The sequence below is a fragment of the Sarcophilus harrisii genome, chromosome 1 (assembly GCF_902635505.1).
Source record: "Sarcophilus harrisii chromosome 1, mSarHar1.11, whole genome shotgun sequence".
NCBI lineage: Eukaryota > Metazoa > Chordata > Mammalia > Dasyuromorphia > Dasyuridae > Sarcophilus > Sarcophilus harrisii.
The window spans coordinates 43,784,928-43,810,905 of NC_045426.1; the positions used below are offsets into that span (position 1 = coordinate 43,784,928).

Sequence of the window (25,978 nt, forward strand, 5' to 3'; positions counted from 1 at the left end):
AATAGATCGAAGAGAGATAATTTAAGAATTATTGGACTACCTGAAAGCCATGATCAAAAAAAAAAAAAAGAGTCTAGATACCATCTTTTAAGAAATTGTCAAGGACAATGCCTCCAATCTCGTTAGCTTTAGTTGTGAATAAGACCTTGTGAATTAGATAAATGGTTTCAGCCTTTATAATGCCAAATAACATAAATTTGCTACAATAAAACCAAGTGAAAGATATATACATATACTATGGCCAACAATTAAAATGAGGCAAGGTCACTTGGATTCATTAGAAGAGAAAAGGTAGTGCTTTTCTAAAAAAGTGAAAAGAAGAAACTGGATAATCATTGACTCAAAAGCTTCATAATAAAGTATGAATTCTTGACAAAACATTTTGTCATCTTTATCTCAAATATAAATCTGATCTCACCTTTCTTACATGAATTAATTCTATCTCTACTATCAATTCAGTAATTATTTAACAAGAGACCAGAAACCTTCATGAATTTCTCTTACCTTTACTGATTATTCCAAAGTCATTGATTCATTTTCCATATCCACGGCTTATTCATGTACCACAAATATGTAAAATTGATTTACATGCAGTGCGAACACTAGAATACCAATATCTACATAGAAAACTGTTCTCTACTTAAAACATATCTAATACAATACAACATTAAAAAAACAATTCAAATAAAATGTGACACTTTTCAGGAAGACAGAAAACCTATCATGGCTTTTCCTAGCCTTAAATGCATTATTTCTTCTGCACAGAACTAAATTATGGCTTCCAAATTAAAGAGGATGTTGAACTCAGAAATTTTATTAATCATCTGATGTACACTGACCCCCAGTGAATAGAAAAACACATTAAACAGCTCCTCCTCATGAAATTTTTCTCTGATGGTATCAAAATGCCATTCAGTTTTGATAAATGTAAAATTCTTAACGATATGCCAATGAAACAGAATGAAGCCTTTAAACTTGAATAAAGGAGTCAAAGTGCGCCATTAGTCAAAGACAGCATTTATAAATACAATGATCCTCCAGGTGAGATATAACAAACATAATGCCATTACAGAGAAACTTGTAGCAGAATATATTAAGAAATTTATTAGCATCCTTAAACCAAAGCTAATTATAAATACCTAAAACAATTAAAACACACACACACACACATACACACACACACACACACACACACACACACACACATATATGTATATCACTTAGCTTACACTTTCTGATTCAATTTTAGATTTGGAAAGCATCCTAATAAAATTCTGTACAATATTGATTAAATACAGGGCCAATCTCCCAAGGAAACTATACAAAGTTTGACACTTTCTTGCCAAAATGGAAATCATTAGAACCCAAGATAAACATGTCACAACTACAGAAACACTTTTAGAGCAGACTGTTGTTATTTTACCAAACAATAGTAAAGGTTAACAAGTGAATGACATTGGGCTTGTCAAATATAATGAAAGTGCTTTACCTACATAAAGTACCTAAAAAATGGTCAACAACTAAGAATGGATTCAAAGACCTTGTGTGAGCAATATTCAGTGAACTTTGCCAATTATGTTAACAAAGAAGCATTCAACAAACAAAAGGCTGAATCATGCAGATTTGTCTGTGGAAAGGGAGCTATAATGATGGCAATTCAAGACTAGTATTTACTATCAGAAATAATAGTACAGTTGTCCTTGATGAACCCAAATAATGCAAATTATGCAAGGACAACTGGAAACTATGAAATATATTGTTGAAAGATGTAAAGATTCAGTACTTCTCAAATAACATGCAATATAAATCCTGGTGGCTAGAATTTTACATCAAAAGCTCACTATTTTTCTGGACTAAACGATGATAAATCCTCATACTACATATACAGATCTCAAAATATCTTGGAGAACTCAACCAATAAACTGTACTGGAATTAGACCATATCAATGAATGAAAATTTGCCTATGATTACTCAGATAAAACACTGATCCATAAAAATCAAAGAACAATTTTTTAATAGATGTCACCACACCTACTACTCATAATCTCCAAGCTACACAGAACAAGAAGCTTTGAAAATTTAGAAGCCTAGCAAAAAAGATCAAAATCAAATGAGAAGAATTTAAGATACTTATCATTCCTGTCATCCTATATACTACTGGAATTAAACTAAGAAGGCTTTCAATGAGCTTACAGAAGATAAGCTTACATCCTGATACTCTCAATCAACTACAAAAAGCATTTTAATCTTTGGAAACATGTTGTGGGACCAGCAAGAAAGAGGACTAGTAATTTTCTTTATTATCTACTGACTCAAAAAAAAAGAAAAATTCTGTATTAGAGAGGGAGTAATCAAAGCTGATTCCACAGGACAAGAAAACAAGAAGCTCAATTGTAAAATCCAGGGTAGCTCCTTGGAGGCCTAGGAATAGCTGGAGTCAGGATAAGTACAAGTCCTTGGTCTTTAGGGGGAGAAGTGAAGGAAATAGGCAAATTGCCACAGGCTCGGCACCAACCTTTCTCCTCCCTGTCCTGTGGAAAAGTGAGTCTGGCTTGTCTCACCCCATCCTCTAATCCTTACCTAAGATTATCTGTATACACCAAACATTGAGCTAGCACAGAACAGTGAGAAGGGCCATTTTCCCAAACATATGCTAATAGAGTCATTGTCGAATGGGTAATTAGTCTTAAGTGCTCCGTTGTCCCATTCAAGCACACCTTTTAAGAGTTTCAGCCCTTTACATCTCCCACTTTCTTTTGTTTTAGAATACAGGTGATCATGCCATCTCTGACTTCTCAGTAAGTGAAAACACCAAAGGAAGTGGGGAGTCAAGCCAGATATTGTTAGGGGGTTTCTGGACTAAAGGGTCTTACTAGAAACATGTATGCACAATCAAGAGTTTCAGCCCTTTACACTCAATGAGGCAGCAGTCATAGGAATTAAATGAAGATTAATTATACTCACTCAACACTTCTTTCTCACCAACCTTTAAGCTCTGGCATTTCCACCTTGGGATTCAAAAACCTGATGCCCACTCCCCTCCAATTACAATGAGGCCCTGATTCTGCCTAGAGGGAGACAAAGGAAATCAGGCTTCTTTACAACTAATGAGGCTCCTAGCTTAAATAATCCCAAAGGCTAGAGGGACAACCCAGAACAGGAACCTTCCAATCTCTAAAAGCCCAGAATAAGCAGCTAAAACTGACTCAGTCCAGTAACAAAAGGAAAGATTCCAAATGGTACTGCTGCATGCAAAGCCTTCAAGAAAAATATGAATCAATCTCAGGCCTTAGTTGAAATACAAATATAATGAAGAATACAATCTGGAAGAAGCAAATAATAATAATGCTCAAAGAACTCATGATTTTTAATGAAATGATATTGTTACTGATACTGAACACAGGATGAGCAGAAACAGATTAAAGATCATAAGTCTCCCAGAAAAACATAGCAACTGAGAAAAACTGAACACTATTACACAGGAAGAGAAAAACTGCACAAACTTCTGAATATAGGCAACAAAGCACCAACCAAAACAACCCACAGATCAGTTCCAGGAAAGGAAAAAATATATATATAGCTCAAGATCCAAGACATGTTAAAGTTTACAATTCTAAATTATCAAGAAGTCTGAGAAAGAACTTCAGATTATCAATCTCTGCAGTAGTTTAGAGAAGATCAATTATAAAGGAAAAACAACAAGATAAAGATTTTAGTATGACAACATTGGAAAGCAATTTGGAATTATGCAAATGAAGGGGCTAAAATGTCCATATTCTCTGACCTAGATGTTCCTCTGGTCATTGACAAAAAGAAAAGTTCCAATGGTAGCAAAATATTTACTGTATCTCTCATCACAGCAGCAAAGTACTAGAAACAAAATACAGATCCGCCAATTGAGGATGAATAAACTATGATACATGAATACAATGGAATATTATTGTAATGTAAGAAATGACAAACAGAATGAATACAGAGAAGCATAGTAAAATTTCCACAATCTAATACCAAGTGAAGAAAGTGGAGACCAGAAAACAGTATACATAATGACAAAAACACTGTCAAAAGAAAGAACCATTACAAAACAATCACAAAGAAATGAACCCAAATAACATAAAACAAAACTATCCTAAAGAAGATTGAGAAGCATCTCCTCATCTCACTCCTCTGCAGAAAGAAAGAAGGAAAGAAATCCAGGGGTGGAACAGTGCACATAGTACCCAATTTGTTCAACCAATGCTTTAGTTGCGCAGGATATTTTTTTTTCTTTTTGTTGCTTTTTCTTTAAAAAAAAAAAAAAATCCTTTATCATGATAACATTTTCAAAATATACCAACTATACTTTTAAAAAGAGAAAATATACCAATAACCACAATGACACATCTATTACATTAAAGTTTGCAGAAAGCTGGACGTGACATGTGACTGGATTCTGAAACCTCGTTCCATTGGGGCAAGTCATACAGATGCTGTTTCTTCATCTGGCAACTGAGTGTTGCCCTTTAAGACTGGCAAAGGCCTTTGCAAATAGCATCATCTTTTATCCTCACAGCAACACTCCATCTGTAAAATGATGAAACTAAGGCAGAGAGAGGTTGAATTGTCTTGGGTCTCAAGGCTGGTCAGACTTCTCCTAACTCCATACTTAACACTCTCTCCATTATTATCCTGGAGCACAGGGCTTGTTTCCTAGGCTCTGATGGATTCCCTGGGACATCTGCTTAATCTAACTCAACCTTTACCTTGTCATCTGGGCTTCAAACCAGCCTCAGGTGGTTTTTAGTTTTCCATGCTGAAAGGAGGACTGAGGCACTAAGAAGCTATCAATCATCAAGCACATATCAAGCACTGGTGACACAAAGAATAGAAGTTTCTGCCATCAAGAAACTTGGCACTCAAAAGGGAAGAAAGCACGGATGCAAAGAGAAATGCAGAAGATATGTTCAGATTCCATGTAAGGGGACCTTAGAGAAGAAGGTCCCAGCTATGAGGGGTCAAAGGTACCAACCAGCAAAAAGGGATGCTTGAGTCTGGAAGGAAACCAAGAAGTCTAAAAGGGAGGAAAGAGAGCATGGCAAGCCAATGGGAACAGCCAAAACCAAGGCTCAACATGGGAGATGGAACAGGGGACATCCAGGCCAGAAGTCAACAGTCAAAAAACATTTGTTTACTCGATATTCGTCACTATACTCAGCTCAGGGCACAGAAAATTAGAAAAAGGAAAACAGTCCCTGCATTCAAAGAACTTACAAGCTAGTGGAGGAAAGACAATACACAAAAGGAAAGGAGTGAAAAGATTTTCCCTGATGAGTTTATCCTGAGAAAAGCATTAGTGTACTCCAAAGCACAGTCTGGGAAATTCCCAAAGTAAGTTACCATTAATATTCTAATGTCATAAAGGGAGTTCCTTTGATAAATAATTACCCCCAGTAAATCAGTTGTATTATTTTATTTCTATGAAAGCACAGCTGAACTCTACAAAGCACAGCAGATCTTTCTTTGATATCACTGCTTTTGAAAAAAATGAACAATTAACTCCAAGATATGGGATACAAGACTACAATACTTTGGTGGTCAAGTTCATAGATTCAAACCCTAGTTTTCATTTTGTTTAATGAATCATACTCTATAACCTGGCCAGTCTATAAATGTATGACCTTGGTCACTATGGAGACCAGACAGGACTAAAGCAAACTCATTCACACCTTTAGGAAGAAAGGAAAGTCTCTCCACTGCCAAGGATATCATATTCTCAAGTGAAAAACAACATGGGCAATGGGTGCAAATATAGGTGTAGATGTGGGTGGGTATTGCTGCACCAAAACAAAGTGAATCCAAACCGTTACTCTGGGTCTAAAGACATACAAGAACTATCCATTGTTGCAGTAGGAGAAGTTCCTCCATAAAAATACTTAATCCATTCAAAATGCAAATGGCCACTGGTACAATTTTGAGCATAAAAATACCTAATAATAATAGCTAGCAGTCAAATAGTATCTTAATGGTTTTTGCGAAGCATTTTGCAAGTATTATCTCATTTTACCCTAATAAAAATCCTGGAAAGTCGGTGCTATAATCCCCATTTTACAGATGAGAAAACTGAAAGGAAAGCTAAACAACCTGGCCAAGGTCACACAGCTAGCAAGTGGCCCTCTCTGCACTCAGGTCTTCCTGACTCCTGTTCTACACGGATATAACAAAAGCTCTCAATAAAGCAAAAATGCTTAAATTAGGACAGTTTCCTCACAGGCCAAAAAGAGAAACAGATTGTAGCAAGGAGAAATAAAGATGCAAGACAACCAATCCACAAGATTCAGTTATTGATTTACAGGGAAAAAAAACAAACTTAGTGATGCCATAGAGGACATTAGCCAAAGTTAAATGGCATTAACAGCAAGCTATTTGTTGAACTAATAAAAAAGTGAGTAAGGTAACATTCAACACAATGTTGACTGATTTTGTCTGGCACCTGTTTTGGCTTATTTTACTTTATTTTTACTATCCACTGAAGCATGCCTTTCTGAAAACGTATTCTGTCTTGTATTACTGCACAGTTAAATCTTACTTAGATTTCTTAAACCTTGAAATTTTTTATATTATTTTTTGGAGAGAAAGTAGATTTTTGTCAGGCCTTAAGACAGCTCTCATTACAGTTTGTGCTCATTTATATAACTGCATGAAATCCCTAGCACTTAACAGTTCTTAGCCCAGGCTATAGAATTCACTCTTTTTTGTTTAAGAAATGACCAAGGCAAACTGACCCTCCTACCTTAACTCGTTCCCAGCATAACAGGCCTTCTTAAAACTTTTTCTACTCACAACCCCTTTTCAACCAAGATATTTTTGGGTGACCCTGGGTATACAGGTATAAAAACAAGTATACAAATCATTTACTGATAATAAATCATAATTTCACAACTCCCACATTCAGTTATGAGATTCCATGTCGGGTTGCTAATCACAGTTTAAGAAGCTGAGGTCCAAACAACAAAATCCCCACCATTTCTTTGAAAAAGATGGCTTTGTCTTGGGATCTCTTTTACTCATAATGACTTATTTATAACCTTGATGTCTTGTTATGTGAGGAATAAGACCAATGAGTTTCTCTTTTTGATTACAGAGGAAAATCTCAAAATAGAATTCCACCTTCCTTTATCAAGGGACAACTTGCTCAGGAATTTGCTTTTCTAGATTGCTGACAAGCTGGACAAGGCCAAACCACAAACAAGGAGCTAATTATTGGTCACTTGGGAAGCCTAACAACAGAGTCAGAATACCCATATCTTTTTGTATGCCTACCCTACCATTTATTCCTCATGCCCAAGATTTAAGAGATATGCTAATAATACACTTTATTAAAACCAAAGCAAAGAGCAGACCCTAATAATATTATCCTTCCCAGAGACCAAAAGCCACCTAAGATCAAACAATACAAAGCCCTAGTCTCAATTCCACTTCTTATCAAATCTCTACTTCAATTTAGAACACTGCCTTTACCTCAAAGTATCAAACAAAAAAGTTAAGAACGAGCATTCTTTATCTAATATTCTGAATATAAAAACAAATAATTTTTTGGAACCACAAGTCTACAATGAATACCAGTTATTCTAAAATAAAAAAATAAATAAATAAACAAGCTTGAATCTTAAATCAATCCCCATCTTCTGCCTTTAGGATCTAAAAAACAACAGTGTAGGAAAATCAACTGGCAAAGTACACCAGTGAAATAGAATCTTTTTATTAGCTTCAGCCCTTTCCAAATACACTTAAAACATTTGCTTTACCATTAGCAGCCATTTATGCAAGTGATCAATACTACAATCCAGAAAAAGCTACTTGTCCGTGTCCTAGTTATGAACAGAGTTGTCACTATTTACTTAACAAGCACATTTGGGAACCTGGCAATAATCTGCCACTCCTTTTATATCTAATGCATGTGGAAATTCTTGAGTGACAGGAGGCCATATATCTGCAAGTGCAAACTTGCGATACTAATGCAAATGCCTACCAGTCTAAGCCCAGTATCTTAAAATAAGCACCTGATGCTAAGTTGCAAATGCATAAAATAATCAGCTCACACAGATCTCTAGCTCCTTAAGTAAACCATAAATATATAAGTACTTATTGTGCAATCTAATTTCCAAACACAAACTTGTAAGGAGGGAACCATTTCCCCATAAATAGTCCTAAAAAAGATTTGTCATGGGGAGAGATGTCTAAAAAATTTTCTGATTTTCATAAAATATTTGAGGACTTCACATCACTCTTTCTTCAGTTTTTTCAGTGGTATTTCACTACATTATTCTCAACAGGAAAGGAAAACTTGCTTGAAGGATTTAATTTAATTTTAATTTTAATTTTTTAGCATAATAGCTCCCAAAGAAGTGGGCAGAGTTATATCAATATACAAAGATTCAGTTCTTAGAGGAGGTAAACAAACACTTGTTGAGAAAAAAAAAAAAAGATAAGGACTATATTCCTTCATTTGTAAAGATAGTTCAAATACAGTCTCATTCCAATCTTCAGAGCCTTCAATTCCTTTTTGTCTCCTTTTCAGGTTCTAACCTTTCTCAAATTAGGCACCTTGCCACCTACTTCTGTCATCAAATGACTAACCCTTTAAGAAATCTACTAGACAGTAAACAAAAATAAAGCACTCCCTAGATCTAAATCATCCAAAATCAGTTAAACATCGGTGTTTAGAAGACTAGAATATAATCTATATAGAACATATAGAAGATTAGGATTTCCAGGTTAACCATGATCCCCCATCAAAAATAACCTCAAGAAACAGAAAAGAAACAAAATTGCTAGAAAAATCCCATTAGAAAGTAAAAACTCACCAAAAAGCTAGTGAGTTAATGAAAGAAGGCTTCTGATAAAATAAAAAAAATATATTACAGAAAAAGGGATGATGGGAAAATACAAAAAGAAAAATGCACAAAGCAGTATTAGAAACTAAATCAGAGAACGGCAACATTCATTAAATTCTTTAAGATATAATAAAACACATTGAAAGAATTTAAGGAAGTACTGGACAGAGAACAAGACAAATGTCTTAAATGTTTAAAAAAAAAAAAATTCAACAAAAGGGAACCAAGCAGAGAGAAAACTGAAAATACCAATGAATAGAATAAAAACAAGATTAATACAACAGAAGGGCAGCTCCTAAGTTGAAATAAAATACCAAGCTCAGAAAAGAACTCAACTGGATATAGTCTGGAATTTAATGAACACAAAAGAGACAGTTTGGAGGGTGAAGGAAAGAAAATCTCCATGACTAAAATCCAGTAATTACCAAAAAGAGAAAAGAATTTGATTGGTGTACTTTAACAAATAACACAAGAAATATTAGAAAGACTTCCCACAATATCGAGAGAAAACTTAAAATGCTGATATTCACCAGCAAACTTCAAATGTACAAATATAAGAAAAAAATCCTTAAAACTTAAACTACCAGGAACAAAATGCTGGTTATGGATCGGGGAAGGGGGGGGGGGGGGGGGGGGGGGGGGGGGGGGGGGAAGAGAGAGGTGGGGAACACAAATTAGCATTTCTCAAAATCTTTCTCCAAAAGTTAGAAATGATTGGGAAGGAAAACTGAAACATGATATGGCTCCCTACTCTCAGCAACAAAGTGGCAGAGTGGAGGTATGGAATGAGACATATGTTGTCATACATGGCTAATGAGTAGATTAATCTTGTTCATTGATTTTCTGTTGCTTCAAACAACTTAAGGTGGGGAAATCGAAAGAATCATAAGAAGGTAAAACAATGATTTTAAACATCATTTATTAAATGTTATTTTTCTGAAAGGTGCTCAAAAGAAATTAGAACACAAAACAGATTAAATTATTATTAGTTTGTTGGGACTTTTTCTTTTACTAAAAAATAATGAATCACAATTTTTTTTGCTTTTCTTCGGATTTTACTCCTTATTTTATTTAGTTCATTATTTAAATCTGCTATGGTTGTTATTAAGTTTCCATACACGCAGGTAGACATACACACACACAACTACAATTAAAATTGGTGTAGACAGAGTAAGTAAGTACCTTCTCAAGAAAGGTACAAAAAGAGTTGGCTCACTCTACACATAGAAATTCTATTTTAGAGTATATACTGCAGGGCAGGAACTTCTGGCTCAATATAAAAAATTTGAAATTGAGTCCTTAACAAAAGGACTTCTCATATTATCTTGATTAATTTTTTTCATTAATGTTTGAAATTCAAGCTCTAACACCAATCTGAACTAACACAAGCTTATAATTTCTTATAGTTTAGAACTTACAACTTCTTATAATTTAGAACCAAAATTTCTCATCTGAATTCTCTACTATATCTTCAGGATCATAAACAGAAAACTGTCAGGACCTTGGATAGTAGCCAATGAAGTTCCAATTCAAACTACGCACTAGCCTGTTAAAAAAAGATTATGTATTGCTTGCTCACATGAATAAATGAGTTGAAATGATATCAACAATTATAATCATTTAGATTTACATCATGTTTTACAGTTTATCAAAGTTCTCTTCCCAACCACTGTTCAAAACAGGCAGGACACTTTCTTTTACAAAGAAAGATTTTCCAAAATGATTTTCTATATAATATGTTTGGAAGATCTGCACATGTTTAACCTATATTGGATTACTTGCTGTCTAGGGGAGTGGAGAAGTAGGAAGGGAGGGAGGGAGAAAAATTTGGAACACAAGATTTTGCAAGGCTGAATGTTGAAAACTATTTTTGAATGCATTTTGAAAAACAAAAAGCTATTATTATTTAAAAATTAAAAAAAACAAACAAACAAAAAAAAAAAAAAAACAATAAAGTGACCCTCCATGATGACAGATCTAATAAAAGGCAGTGCCAGGACCAACAATCACACCATGACTTCTGCTCTTCTACTCCTTATCCTCTATCACAGTCTTACAATACTTGCTTAGATTCAATCTAGGACTTGATCCATTTATTTTTAGTTAAATTTAATTTGTTCTGACCCAGATAGTTCATTATTCAGGAATATTACTTTCTATCAACACCCCCTCCCTCATCTCCCCTAAAACTGTCCCACAAATGTAATTAGGTCAGCCATAGTACCCAGTTTAATTAAATATATCTTACTGCCTGATCAATGCCGTTCTTCACCTGATCACTCAACATGATGTCGAAGACAAAGGAATCACCAAATTTCTCTGCCTATAATGAAGGGGAAAAAAAATAAAATCTTTAAGTGGCTTGCACACATATCAGCTTCTTTATAGTCATCAAAATAACTACTTTTGAGAATCCTACACTTGAAATGAGAAGGTTTGGTTCAAGTTCCTGTTTATCATTAGTTAAGGAATCTTTGGCAACCCATTGAACCTTTCTGAGCCTTAATTTGCTAATCAATAAAATGAAAACTTCTCTTACTTACCTTATATAAGTATTATAAATATTTAATGGAATGATATGGCTTAAAATAAAAAAGTTTATACTTTCTCATATTTCTTCAGAAGATCCACTGGAAAATACTACCTAGATAATAAAACAGGCCAAAATTATCCTTTAACACTTATTCAGTTCAATTGGTGAATATATAGCTTGAAGTGATTGAATGCCTCCTAACAAAGGACCTTGCACAGTGATTAATAAATGCTTGATGACTGTGATGGACTTGGCTTTTTTTAATACTAAGGTGATTCAGGCCAATTCCAATAGACTTGGATGGAGAAAGTCATCTGCATCAAGAAAGAGGACTATGGGAACTGAAAGTGGATCACAATATAATATTTTCACCATTGTTGTTTGCTTGCTTGTTTTTTTCTCTCATTTTTTTTTCTTTTTAATATGATTTTTCTTATGCAGCATAATAAATGTGGAAATATGTTTAGAAGAATTGCACATGTTTAACCTATATTAGATTACTTGCTATCAATGGGGGAAGGCAGGAAAGGAGAGGGAAAAAATTTAGAACACAAGATTTTGCAAGGGTGAATGCTGAAAACTATCTTTGCATGTATTTTGAAAAATAAAAAAAACTATTATAAAAATAAAGAAAATAAATAAATAAACGCTTGATGAGCTGGCAAATATTTTACCTTGCAGAACCATGCAGAAAATCTGATGACAAAAAATCTTCCAAGCATCCCCCCCAAAAACCACAATTTTGGATATGCAATATTATCTTTTCTGTGGGATAATAAGGAATAGAACACTGTCCTCCCTACTACTACACCTCAAACACACACACACACACACACACACATCCAGTATTTGAGCTAACTATATAGCACACAGATGGAATCATGATGAAAGATGACTAGACAGATGAAGATATGCAAATCATCCATATATAGGTGATAATTTAAACCATGGAAATGGATGAGAAGACAAATAGAAAGAGAAAGAAGACAGCCTAGGATAAAATCTTAAGGAATATCTATATTTAAGGGGCAAGAAGGGGACAAGGACTCAGAAAAAATGTAGTCAAAAAGATAGGAAGGAGAATGAAACTAGGATTTATTAAGTACCTACTACGGGTCAGGAACTATGCTAAACATTTACAAATCTCATGAAATCCTCACAACAACCCTGGGAGACACGTATTATTATTATCCCTTTTTCATAGCTAAAGGAACCAAGAAAAATGGTGGTTAAGTTACTTGCACAAGATCACATAGTCAATAAATATCTGAAACTGGATTTGAACTCGGGTATTCCTGTCTCCAGGTCCAGAGCTCTATCCATTGTGCCAACCAGCTGTCTCTAGAGGTTGAGGGGAAAAAAGAAGGAAGAAAAGTATATTAGGAAACAATTACTATTAAAAAGAGAAGGACATTAATTTTTAAAAGAAGATAGGAGGGTGAGAGGAAAGAAAGCCAAATTTACACTCACAAGACCTTTGTGGAGCCCTAGCTCTAACACTTCCTATTTATTTCACTTGAGACTACGAAAGTCTGTAAGCACAAGCCAAAGTTTCCTACCTGTCAAAAAGGCAATGGAATGACATTTGTGATATCTTTTTTTTTCCCCTTCAAGGGGGAGGCAATCAGGGTTAAATGATTTTGTCCCGGGTTACATTGAATGCCATGTGTCTGAAGTCACATTTGAACTCAGATCTCCTGACTCCAAGGCTAATGTTTTACCCACTGTATCCCCTTGATGCCTCTGTGCCATCCATCTAACAGGGTTGTTGTGAGGAATGTACTTTGGGAAACTCTAAAGGGAGATACAATTACTATTAGCAGTATTATGAAAAATAAAAGAATCATCAAAGTATTGTGACTAGAATTCATAATAAGCAGCAAGCTTTTCAAGGGGCATCTTGAAGCTACAGATGTTATTCCCTAATAGAACAGCAAATTGAGCCTCTCTGCCCTTCTTTCTTTTGCAGGAAAGACGTCTTTGTTTTATTCACTCTCTACTGACTCAGAAGCAGTTCATGACCTCTGGATGACTGCCATCTCATTGTCTGGTTTTCCCACTCCAAAGAATTAAGCCACTTTTAAAGGCACTTTAAAGGAATTAGGTACCCACCTCTGTCACATAGCCAGTGGAGTTCACAAATTTCTCAAATTCAGCATTACTGACTTCATATAAATCCATGTAAAAGGAGTTAATTTGGACCCTTCTGGCAGGTCCTTCCCCATCCTGCTTTATTTGAGGATCATTTGTGCCCATTGTAAATATACCCGCAGGGATGTGGGCCATCTGGAAAAGAGAGAAAAAATTAGGGAAAAGTTATGCTATCATTTCACTGTGCAGGAGGAAAAGGACCACATTTCTCATCAAAACCCACTGGATTCAACCATGCTTGACTATGTAGCCTTAAAGTCCCTGTACTTCTTTGGACCTCAATATCTTCAACTATAAAAAAAGGTGTTACACTTTTAGCTCAATCTCTATGATCCTATGAATAGGAAATTAAGATGTCTTTCCTTCAATTAGTAATGTCATCTTAAATGCCACAAGTCAACATTAGAAAATTAGTCCTTTCATTATAACACTATAGGTTCTTCCTCAAAAACACCCTAAATGATTTAGCAGAGGCAAAATAATTTCATATCTGTGTCCCCAAGTCATTTTGAATGGAACATTTTATTTGCCAAATCTTTTAGAGTAATGAGGGAGTCATGGAAAGTAATGAATGCTATGTTAAAACTAAATTGTTGGAATCTTTCTAATATAATGTAGGGCAGGAAGGAACCCTTCTAAACTAGTTCAGTCCCCTGATGTTACTGCTCGGGAAACTAAGGGTAAGGGATACTGGGAGGTTTGGGGGAAGGAAGAGGACAAAGAACCCCAAAACCACTCATTTATTAACATTAAAAGACAGGATATGATCATAGCAGGAGAATTTTGTTTCATTTGTTGAATAAACTAGCAGTTAAGAGTTCAATTTCTACTCCCACTTACTCAGCAAACAATCAATTAATGGAAAGCATTTATTAAATGGCAATTTATCAGGCACTGTGCTGGGACCTGAAGATAACCAAGATAAAAATAAAAATAATTCCATCCTCAAGGTTCTTACTTTCTACTGAGAGTACACAGCATGTTCACAGAAGACTAAATACAAGTGGCACAAAATATATGCCAAATGTTGGGAAGGGGAAAGAAATCAAGAGAGGCTTTTTAAAAGAGGTGGCAGATAAGCTGAGCTTTTTGAGGCAATGAAGGCTTTAAGAGGTAAGGACAAGGAAGGAGAGGATTCCCAGCATGAAGGGGAACAGGCTATGTATACAGAAACAGAAATAGGAAATTGAATATTATATTCACCAAACAGTAAGTAGGAGAATATGGAAGGAAAGCAAAGACAGAGAAAGACAGAATCACAGAGTCAGTGACAAACAGATAGAGAAAGAGAGACAGAGATTTGTGGAGGATTTTTAAATGTCAAAGACTGGAGTTTATATTTGATCCTAGAAACAATGAAAAGCCAATGAAAGTTCTTAAGCAGGGATGGGACATGAGTAAACCCATGCTTTGGAAATACCATTTTTCTTTTTAAATGATGGACAAGGGAGACGGAACCAAGGTGCGGAGTAAAGGGCAGGAAATAGCTACTTTGTCAGCTATATGAGAGACGGGCCAGAGAGGGGAGGACCTGGATATAGGGAAGACAATTAGTGAGCCAATGACAATAGTTCACGCTAAAGGTCTGAACTGGAGTGTTCTGGTGTGCATTAGAAAAAATATGTATCTATTTAGGAAATACAGTGACAAGATTTAGCAACTGATTGGATATGTGGATTTACTGAGAAAGAAGAGTGGAATGTGACTTCTAAATTGTGAACCTAGGCTCCTATAAAAACAGTAATACCCTGGACAGAAACTAAGGGAAATTAAGAGGAAATATGAGTTTAAGTGGAAAGGGGGAGAAGAGGAAGAAGCATCATTAATAATTCTGAAAAAGAAACAGAAAAATCAGAGTCTCAGTATATGATATTTGGATTCATCTACTCCACATTTCAGCCTTCCAAAACAAATGCACGTAAAATGACCAGGGATCTTTAGGAAATAGGTATTATTAGAGTCAATATTAGAATCCTGATCTAACATGACCTATTAACACACCACATTGAGAAACTGACCACTAGATCAATCTATCTTCAATACAAAATACAAGCAAGGACCTCGATATAATACTATCCCCTAAGTACACAACTGTATAGAATAGATCCTGAGAACTAAGACCACTAGGAAGATAAGACAAAAAAACAAATTTAACTTTGATTTAAAAACAAATTTCCTAATAACTAGAAAATGCAGCATGTATAATAGACCACCTTAGCAAGCAGACAACTCCCCAACACTAGAGGTCTTCACATAAAGATTTAAATACTGTTATAAGGTCCTAATATCATAAAAACTAAGTCTACAATTCCTTCACATGTTTATAAAACTCCTTAGTCCTTAAAAACTCAGATTTCTCTTACATTAGCTTTATCTTTCTTGCCCCCCATTTAAAAAAAAATTGGAAAACACTAAAATATAAAAGCTTAAAAATTAGTTTAAAAAGAAACCAATGAAATTTTAGAAAGTATTTAAAGGAGGGGTAAAAAAATACTTCCTGCAGGAAGGAATTTGTGACCAAAGAAGAACTAGAGATCATTATTGATCACAAAATAGAAAATTTTGATTATATCAAATTAAAAAGCCTTTGTACAAACAAAACTGATGCAAACAAGATTAGAAGGGAAGCAACAAACTGGGAAAACATTTTTACAGTTAAAGATTCTGATAAAGGCCTCATTTCCAAAATATAGAGAGAACTGACACTAATTTATAAGAAATCAAGCCATTCTCCAATTGATAAATGGTCAAAGGATATGAACAGACAATTTTCAGATGATGAAACTGAAACTATTTCCACTCATATGAAAGAATGTTCCAAATCACTATTGATCAGAGAAATGCAAATTAAGACAACTCTGAAATGCCACTACACACCTGTCAGATTGGCTAAGATGACAGAAAAAAATAATGATGACTGTTGGAGGAGATGCAGAAAAACTGGGACACTGATACATTGTTGGTGGAATTGTGAACAAATCCAACCATTCTGGAGAACAATTTGGAATTACGCCCCAAAAGTTATCAAACTGTGCATACTCTTTGATCCAGCAGTGTTTCTACTGGGCTTAGATCCCAAAGAGATACTAAAGAAGGGAAAGGGACAAGTATGTGCCAAAACGTTTGTGGCAGCCCTGTTTGTAGTGGCTAGAAACTGGAAAATGAATGGATGCCCATCAATTGGAGAATGGTTGGGTAAATTGTGGTATATGAATGTTATGGAATATTATTGTTCTGTAAGAAATGACCAGCAGGATGAATACAGAGAGGCTTGAAGAGACTTACATGAACTGATGCTAATTGAAATGAGCAGAACCAGGAGGTCATTATATACTTCAACAACAATACTATATAAAGATGTATTCTGATAGAAGTGGATATCTTCAACAAAGAAGATCTAATTCAGTTCCAATCGATCAATGATGGACAGAAACAGCTATACCCAGAGAAGGAACACTGGGAAATGAGTGTAAACTGTTTGCATTTTTGTTTTTCTTCCCAGGTTATTTCTACCTTCTGAATCTAATTCTTCCTGTCCAACAAAAGAACTGTACGGTTCTGCACACATATATTGTATCTAGGATATACGATAACACATTTAACATGTATAAGACTGCCTGCCATCTAGGGGAGGGGGTGGAGGGAGGGAAGGGAAAAATTGGAACAAAAGTGAGGACAAGGGATAATGTTGTAAAAAAAAAAAAAAAAAAAAAAAAAAATTACCATGCATATGTTCTGTCATTAAAAAGTTATAATGAAAAAAATGCAAAAAAAAAAAAAAAAAAAAAAAATACTTCCTCCACAAGAGAAATAGGTCCTATTGTGAGAATAGCTGTCGATTCTTCAGCTCAAAAGTGAAATCAACAGAAAGCTGTGCCCATTTAATTTAATAGAGTTTTTTAAATTACCTAGTTTTGTCCCCTTATCTCCTCCTGCTGGAAGGTGAATATCAACAATTTTAAAGAATTCCACTGTGGCCTCCTGTCCTCATTTTTTTTTTCTTTTATTGAAGAAATAAGGCTACAGAAGACAATTTTCCATTGTAAAGGTTGAAGATAAAAATAACCTGCTCTACTCTGATAAAAATATGCTTCTCAAATTGAACTAATGAAGTCATTGTTATCCTACCTTACAAATTTAAAAGTATTCTGAAGAGACATGATAAGCAACAAGTAGTCTTTGGCATTTCTGAATCCCTTGAACAACAAGATCAAATCAGTCAATATTTTAAAAAATTAATTCAGGTAATTCAGTGGAAAATTAAATACTGAAGTTGAAGCTTAAATACTTTAGTCACATAATGAAAAGATGGGACTCATTGGAAAAGATCCTGATGTTGGGGAAGATTGAAAGCAAAAGGAAAAAGTAGAGGAGAGAGACAATATCATGGAAACAATGAACATGAACTTGGACAGATTTCTTGAGATACTGGAGGATACAAAGGCCTGGAGCATAGGTCATGGAGTCAGGAAGAGTCAGAACTCCATTGAACAACTCAACAACAAAAAGTCTTTGACAGGGTCTGTAGCCAAGCCTTGCCAAAGGCAGTTGTTACGATGCATGAAACTCTCAATTCCTTTTTCCAGTCAGCAAGTCAGCAGTAATATTCCCCCAAGAATTCAAATGGAAAGAGAGCTCCCTCTGCCCACCCCATCTTGGGACTTTTCATTCAAGTCAGATTTATGAATGACTGAGGTAAGAGAAGAAATCCTGTTTTTCCCATTCAAGCTTTATAGTGACTCAGGAAAAAAAGAGGCATATATATAAATAGTAATAATATTAAAAGCTCTCAAAGTGCTTTCCCTACAACTCCATGAGCTAAGTTGCCGATATATTTAAGATGTCTGTTCTACAGATATTGAAACAGCATAAATACCAATATTAACAGCTCACAAAGTGCTTTCCCTACAACTCCATAAGCTAAGTTGTCCATTCTACAGATATTGAAACAACAGGTCAACCATGTTTAAGATTTGGTCTTGAATGATTCAGGTCAATTCCAATGGTCTTGTGATTAAGTGAGCCATCTGCAACCAGAGAGAGAACCGTGGGGACTGAATATGGATCACAACATAATATTTTCACTTTTTTTGTTGTTTTTTTTTTTTTGCTTGCATTGTTTCCTTTTTCCTTTTTTTCTTTTTGATGTGATTTTTCTTATGCAGCATATTTGTGGAAATATGTATCGAAGAATTGTACATGTTTAACATAAAAACATAAATTAATTAAAAAAAAAAAAAAAAGATTTGATTTTGAGAGGCAGCCCAGTGCAGTGATTAGAGTATTGGATATAGAATTGGAAAGACCAAGATTCAGATCCAAGTACTGTGGCTATAGGCACTTAGCCTTCTTCAGTCTCCCCCCACTGTAAAATGGGAACAGTTCAAAGGGTTACTGATATGATATATTACTATTGCCCAGTGACACATCCTTGAGAATTATAGGAGCTGGGAATCAAACCCAAAGCACAGATATTTTATAAATCTCTTCCTTCTTCTCTCTCAGAGATACACAGGGTATACAGGGAAGACTAGCACCTCTGATGTGAGGGCTTCCCGAGACTTTTCTGGGCTGCTCATCCACATTTGCTATCCACTTCCTATAACGTGCAGTGGACACACCTTAGTAACACTGTCTCAACAGATAGGCTAAACCAGTTTGAGGAAACCAACACACCTCAGACCTGTCTGTGAGCAAAGGGGATGTCTGCCTCAAATGTGGGAAGACTTTTAGAAGAATGGGCAGAGAAGAACCATTTGTTCCAATGACCATAAAGGAGGCTGAAGAAGGATCTATGGAGGCTTAGAGCTTGGTTACACATTGAAGATGCATCTTAGACTTTTGTCTTGCCACTAGACTTCAATGACTCTGGAACAGAGAGAGAATGAGGCTGATGGCTTTGTAAAACTGTTTCACTTCAAGCCAAATCACTCACAAGACATCACCCTGTGATGTTATTGGTCCCCTTTGAAAATGAATGACAAGAAACATTCAATATCAGCAAGAAAAGCAGAGGACATGGCTTTAAATGGGTTATGATTGGAATAGTTAGACTCATCCTCTTCTTTCTCCCTCACTCTCTCTTCTATCTCTGTCTCTATTGCTCGCTCACAAACATTAACCTTCTCCTTGCCTTATTGCAACTTTAGAGGGACAAGCAAAACACAGACTAGATTATCTCTAGTAATATTAAAAAAAAAAAAACAGACTAATCAAAAATTCAATTTCCCTAGGACCAGAGTGAACATGTCTACAAATGGGAACTAGGTTTTAAGTGCTTAAAAAGGGATGCACACAGATGTCATTTCCTTGTTAGTTTCTGAGAACTGCTTTTCATCAAAGCAAATACCAAAGAAAGATATCAGTGCATTCATTCATTCAAACATGTATTATATGCAAGGCGTTAAGCTAATACAAAGGTTCTACCCTGGAAGGGCTTAGAGTATACTAGGAAAATGAAAAATGAACAGAAAAAATTAAAGTAAAATGCAATTATGTTTAAGATTGGAGGAGTTAAAAAGGGAAATTATCCCAATATGGAAAATTCAGGGAAGATTCAAGGGCAAGTTTGATTTCAAACTTGGGCTTAAAGAAAACTTATGGAAGAGGGAAAGTTCATTTGACAGTAAAATCTGATTTGAGTAGTACAAATGTGCAGTCATACATATTCATTGTCCTCAACTTTTGTCTCTTGAATAGAGCTACTATGCTAAGAAATTTCTTAAGTTTGAAATAACAAAAGGGGCCTGTCTTGTTGCAAAGTACTAGGATTTGCAGTCAACTCAAGATCATTTTAACAATGATAAACTTTCATTGGCCTTATTTAAAATGAAGCTTTCAATCAGAGTTTTCTAATGTTTTCTGCCAAAGTCTCCTTTTAAAGCAAGCAGGCACATTTTTATAGGGTCAGTCATTTTTCAGTACTACCTGTCTCTTCTAGACCCCATTTGGGGTTTTCTTGGCAAAGATATCGGAGTGCTTTACCATTTTCTTTTTCAGATTATTTTTACAGATGATGAAAATGAGATAAATAGGGTTAAGTGACTTGCCCAAAATTACCCAGCTAAAAAGTGTCAGAGGTCAGATATGAACTTAGGAAAATGAATCTTCCCAATTCTAGGCTGAGCACTCTATCCACTTCCAACACCTAGCTGTCCACACGGGCATATACAGTGCCCTACTTTTCAGAACTTCTCTACACAGAAAACTAGCCTGCTTATGGCACCTCATAGGTTACAATTCAAGTTTTATTTCCTTTTCCCCTCACTAATAGTCTCTTAATACATTATAAATGTTAACACAGTACTATTAATGACTTTACTAATGAAAGGACAAATGGAAAAAACTTTATCTTGACCAAGTTCTTACTTTCTAAATAAACAGCTGAAAAATTCAGTTATCTATTTTCCATTAAAAAAATTATCCTGGTATCCTAAATATAATTTACTAGTAATCTTAATGTGTAATCCTATTAACGTCATAATGATCCAACCAGCTGGTTGGCATTTTTGTTAAAAGAATGAATTAAAATCCATGTCATATCTTTCCAATAAGAATCCTGGTTCCTCCAGCTATGCCCAGAAAAAGAACTCTGGGAGATGACTAAAAACGATTACATTGAATTCCCAATCCCTATATTTATGCACACCTGCATTTTTGATTTCCTTCACAAGCTAATTGTACAATAATTCAGAGTCTGATTCTTTTTGTACAGCAAAATAACGTTTTGGTCATGTATACTTATTGTGTATCTAATTTATATTTTAATATATTTAACATCTACTGGTCATCCTGCCATCTGGGGGAGGGGGTGGGGGGGTAAGAGGTGAAAAATTGGAACAAGAGGTTTGGCAATTGTTGATGCTGTAAAGTTGCCCATGCATATATCCTGTAAATAAAAGGCTATTAAATAAAAAAAATAAATAAAAATAAATAAAAAAAAAGAATCCTGGTTCCTTTAGGGCAAGGGAAGCACGTTATAAATCTTCACTTCTTTTGTGGTTGAGAACCAAACTGAGGAGGGTACCACTCCTTAGATTAAGGGTTCTTAAATTTTTTATGGCAGGAACCCCTTTGGCAATCTGGTGAAAATTATGAATGTTTGCACAGAACAAAATTTTTAAGTAATTGTCAAATTTCCTAAGCTAGTAAAAACAAGATGCATTTTTTTTTCCTATCCAAGTTCGTGGAGATCCTCTTAAATCGTAGACGGAGATCCTTTAGGGCAAATTCCAGGTCATGAAGACACTGGTGTTATTCCATTTAATGTTAGGAGCCTAGGAATAATCAATCACAAGTTACATAAGGCTTTAAAGTTGGAAGAAACTTGAGAGAAATATCTAGTACAAGAAATACCAAGCATGGTCACTGATAAGTACATCTGACTCATTGCAATAATAAGTGGCAGAAGAAGTTTCAAAGTAAGCCCACAGGAACCTTAGGACAGGCTAATTTTTACAAAGGAAAAACAGCTGTTCAAGCTATCTATCGATACCTTAGACAGCTGCCTAACTTCCCTGAACCTCCATTCCTTCATCTATTAAAAAAGGGATAATACCTGGAGTCCTCACCTCACAGAAGAAATATTAATAAGCACTTCACAAACCTTAAGAAATGTATTACCAAAGACCACTATGTTACACATCCTTGAAGACTTCAGGGCTGAAAGTCATCAACTACCACATAGAAACACGAAGAAAATAAAATCCAAGTCTGTCAAGCCAATAATAGGCAATGAATGCTATTTAACTTCCCCATTATGACAAGCATTAAAAAGTCTTCATTTCTATGAAATCCCTGGAGGACTTCCCAAAGGAATCAGCAACTATATTTTATTAACTCCCCAAGGAACAGAAGGGCAGATGCCTCTTGAACATTCAAAGTTCCTAATGGTTGAGAAAGCCACAACTGCTATGGAAATGGGGCCAGATGAACATTCAGGCCCCATAGAAGAAGAAGAAGAACATGCAGGATGCTCTAAAACGCCCTTCTAACTGGGACCCCTCCTCTGTATTTAGAGCTGGAGGAGACATCCTCCAAATCCAACACTCCTTCATCTATGCCATGAAACCCTCATTTACAGGTAAAGAAGCCGAATCCTAAAAGACTAAGCGGCGGCTCAAGGTCAGCTCCGTCCTGAGAATGTGAACCTGAGGAGGGCCACCTGCACGCCAGAACCTCATCGTCCCAGGACCGGGAGTCACAGGCTCCTCGCAGAAGACTGCAAGCCCCGCCCCGGGATTCTGCAATTAACCAGGCCGGGACAAAGCCTGGCCCGGGCTTCGCTTCGCTCAGGGGCGTGACAGGCCTCTCGGGTCCTCCGCCCCACCCCCGAGATTCTGCGGAGGAAACCGAGGCCCAAGACCACGACACGTGGGCAGAAGCGAAGCTGGGAGTGGAAATCGGGGTTCCGACTCCAGACCCCGGCTCGCTCCGCGGCCTGGACTGCGTGGGGACGTTTCCCCCCCCCTCCCCCCGCCCCCAGACTGGTACCCGCAGGCCACTGCGACCGCCTGATCCCCGCCCCCGGGGAGCCTCTGATGCTCCCGAGGCTCTCCCCCCCGCCCGGGCTCGGGGCCCCCGCCCCCTTAGGGCCGACCTGCAGGGGCAGCACCGGGCGCTCGGAGGAGGCCCGCTCCGCCACATTCGCGTCCCGAGAGTATCTGTGCGCCGCCGATCCGGGACGCTGGGGAGAGCCGCAGCCGCACGTCCCCGCCGCGCGGGCCGCGTCGCCTGCGGCAGGTCCGGCCTCCGAGTCTAGGCCCCGCGCCGCCCCCAGCGCCCCAAGGATCACCAGCAGCAGCCGCGGGAGCAGAGGCGGCGGCACCCGGCGTGGCCCAGTCAGCCCCGACCCGGGCGCAGCCATGTTGTCTGAAGAGCCATGTGACCGCGCGGGGTCACGTGGGCCCGACCCCTCTCCCGACGGCGCAGGCGTGCGAGCTTCGGCCCGCGCTTCCTGGCTCAGCCCCTGAGCGCGAGGCGCTTCTGGCCGTCTGGACGAACCATCCCTGTGTGGGTCCCGAAGCGGGCGCCGGGAAATACATACGGTGATCGGCCACATTATGGGGAAGAGTGAGACTAGTTACAAGGAGTCTCGGCCGGGGCGGCCTCGAGCGTAAGCCCCGGCCTGCTTCGGCCGGAGCCCCGCGTCCCCGCGCAGAGCCGCGGGGCCTGAGATCAAGCACAAGCCCCTTCTGCCCCTCGCCTGCCCCCGTTTTAGAGATGAAACAACCGAGTCCCTGAATCAATGACTGCCTAGAGTGGTGTCCTCCTTCCGAGACCCCATTCAAGGTCCACCTTGTCTCCTCTGCTAATTATTTCCGTGTACTCTTTGCCGGTCTGTGGGAGTCGTCAGCGATGTGTCGTGAGACCGTGCCTCCTTTGGAGCAAAGACTTTTTTTTTCATTGCACCCCTGGTGCTCAGTGCAACGCCTAGCACAGACACTGAACAAATGCTAGCGAGCGGCGCGGGAAACGGGCCCGGCGAAGCTACGGCACAGTCCTTGTCACGCAAGCAGTGGCAAAAGCAGCGTTCTGATCCAGCCAACTGGAGGCTGACTAACGTCGGGACCTGGTCCATGGCGAGGTTTCAGATGTTTGGATAAGGGGGAAACCACAGCTCTATTTTTATTAACCTTTAACTGGAATTTAGGGAAACTTATGAAAGGAGCAGAGCCAGGATTGTAAGAGCAATATTGTAACAACAATAAATAACGAAAGACTTAGCTACTCTTATTGCTGTCGTGAACCAGACAGTTCCAAAGGACTGGTGACGAGAGATGCTGTCCACCTCCAGAGACAACTGATAAACTCAGGGTAGACCGAAGCATATTTTTTTCACTTGCTTTATTTTTTTTCAGTATGGCAAATATGAAAATGTTTTACACGACTTTACATTGTGTTACCATATTACTTGATTTCTCAAATGGGTGGGAGAGAGAAAATGTAGAACTCAAAATTTAAATAAAGGCAACTTCTAACGGAAATGTTAGGGCAGTTAGATGGGAAAGAGGATAGAGCACTGCTCCCGGAGTCAGGAAAACTCATATTTCTGAGTTCAAATCTAACCTCACATACTTGCTACTTCTGTGACCCTGGGCAAGTTATTTAATCATGTTTACCTCAGTTTCCACTCTTTAAATGAGCTGGAAAAGAAAATGGCAAGCCATTCTGATATCTTTGCCAAGAAAACGCCAAATGAGGTCACAAGGAGTATGAAACAATTGGACAATAACAATTATATCAGGCGCTGTGTGTAAACCTGGGGTATACAAAAAGAGGCAAAAGACAATTTAGGCCCTCATAATCTCACAATTACTTCTTCCTCAAGATTAGGTAAACTTTATATCTATAATGTGATACCTTCCTTTCATCCCTTATAGAGCATGAACATTCCATTGCATTAATTTAACTTAGTTTGTGAAGCCATTCCCCAGTTACAGAAATATCTGTTTCCATCTTTTTGTTATAAATAATACAATGAACTTTTTTTATACATGTTAGTCTTTTCTTGGCATCACTGACCTCCTCAATATATAGTCTCTGAAATGGAATCTTTGGGTCAAAGCATATGAACAATTTAACTTTTATTTTGTAGGATCACAGCTTTAAAGTTAGTGGGGACCATAGACATCATATAGTCCAATTCCCATATTTTACAGGTGAAGAAACCGAAAACCAAAGAAGTTAAGAGATGTGATCATCTTCTCCTGAATAATGAGTGTCAGAATCCAGGTACAAACCTAGGTCATCCTATTCCAAATCCAGTGCTCTTTCTATTGTTTCTTGTATATCCTAATTATTTTCAAGATAATTCAAAGCTCCTTAAGCAGCAAAATAGCATGTCTATTTTCCCACAGGTGATAATAGGTTTTTCTCATCACTCCTGGATATATTAGCACAGTGCCTGGCACATAGATGATGTTTATTGAATGCTCATTAACCTGATGATGAACATAAGGTGATTTTTTTATTTTTTTCCACTTTTTAACTTTTAATAATCATAAATTAGAATAATTATTCCATATATAATTAGAACAGGAAGAGGGTTTTACATAAAAATATTAATTTCTTGACCAACAGGATGATTTCAGAAAGGCCTGGAGAGACTTACACGAACTGATGCTGAGTGAAATGAGCAGGACCAGGAGATCATTATATACTTCAACAACAATACTATATGATGACCAGTTCTGATGGACCAGGCCATCCTCAGCAACGAGATCAACCAAATCATTTCCAAAGGAGCAGTAATGAACTGAACCAGCTATGCCCAGAAAAAGAACTCTGGGAGATGACTACTAAAAACCATTACATTGAATTCACAATCCCTATATTTATGCACACCTGCATTTTTTATTTCCTTCACAAGCTAATTGTACAATATTTCAGAGTCTGATTTTTTTTGTACAGCAAAATAAT

At 37.1% G+C, this 25,978-nt stretch overlaps 1 protein-coding gene and 1 long non-coding RNA gene across 3 annotated transcripts in view; one reads left to right on the top strand and one right to left on the bottom strand.

The window, feature by feature from the left end:
* SUMF1 (sulfatase modifying factor 1) overlaps positions 1-23,639 on the bottom strand; it is a 101,510-nt gene extending 77,871 nt beyond the window's left edge. For both annotated transcript variants that reach the window (XM_031954248.1, XM_031954241.1), the window contains exons 1-3: positions 23,157-23,639; positions 13,520-13,693; positions 11,123-11,197 (exon numbers count right to left, since the gene is read on the bottom strand). In XM_031954248.1, the coding sequence (XP_031810108.1) occupies positions 11,123-11,197; positions 13,520-13,693; positions 23,157-23,618 (711 nt within the window). In that variant the 5' untranslated portion in view covers positions 23,619-23,639. The remainder of the gene's footprint in view (positions 1-11,122; positions 11,198-13,519; positions 13,694-23,156) is intronic.
* Positions 23,640-23,880: 241 nt separating this feature from the next.
* Positions 23,881-25,686, top strand: LOC105749586. Its single transcript, XR_001120628.3, has 4 exons — positions 23,881-24,373; positions 25,219-25,291; positions 25,417-25,517; positions 25,640-25,686. It is a non-coding gene; the product is annotated as an uncharacterized LOC105749586 (long non-coding RNA).
* The last annotated feature ends 292 nt before the right edge of the window (positions 25,687-25,978 follow it).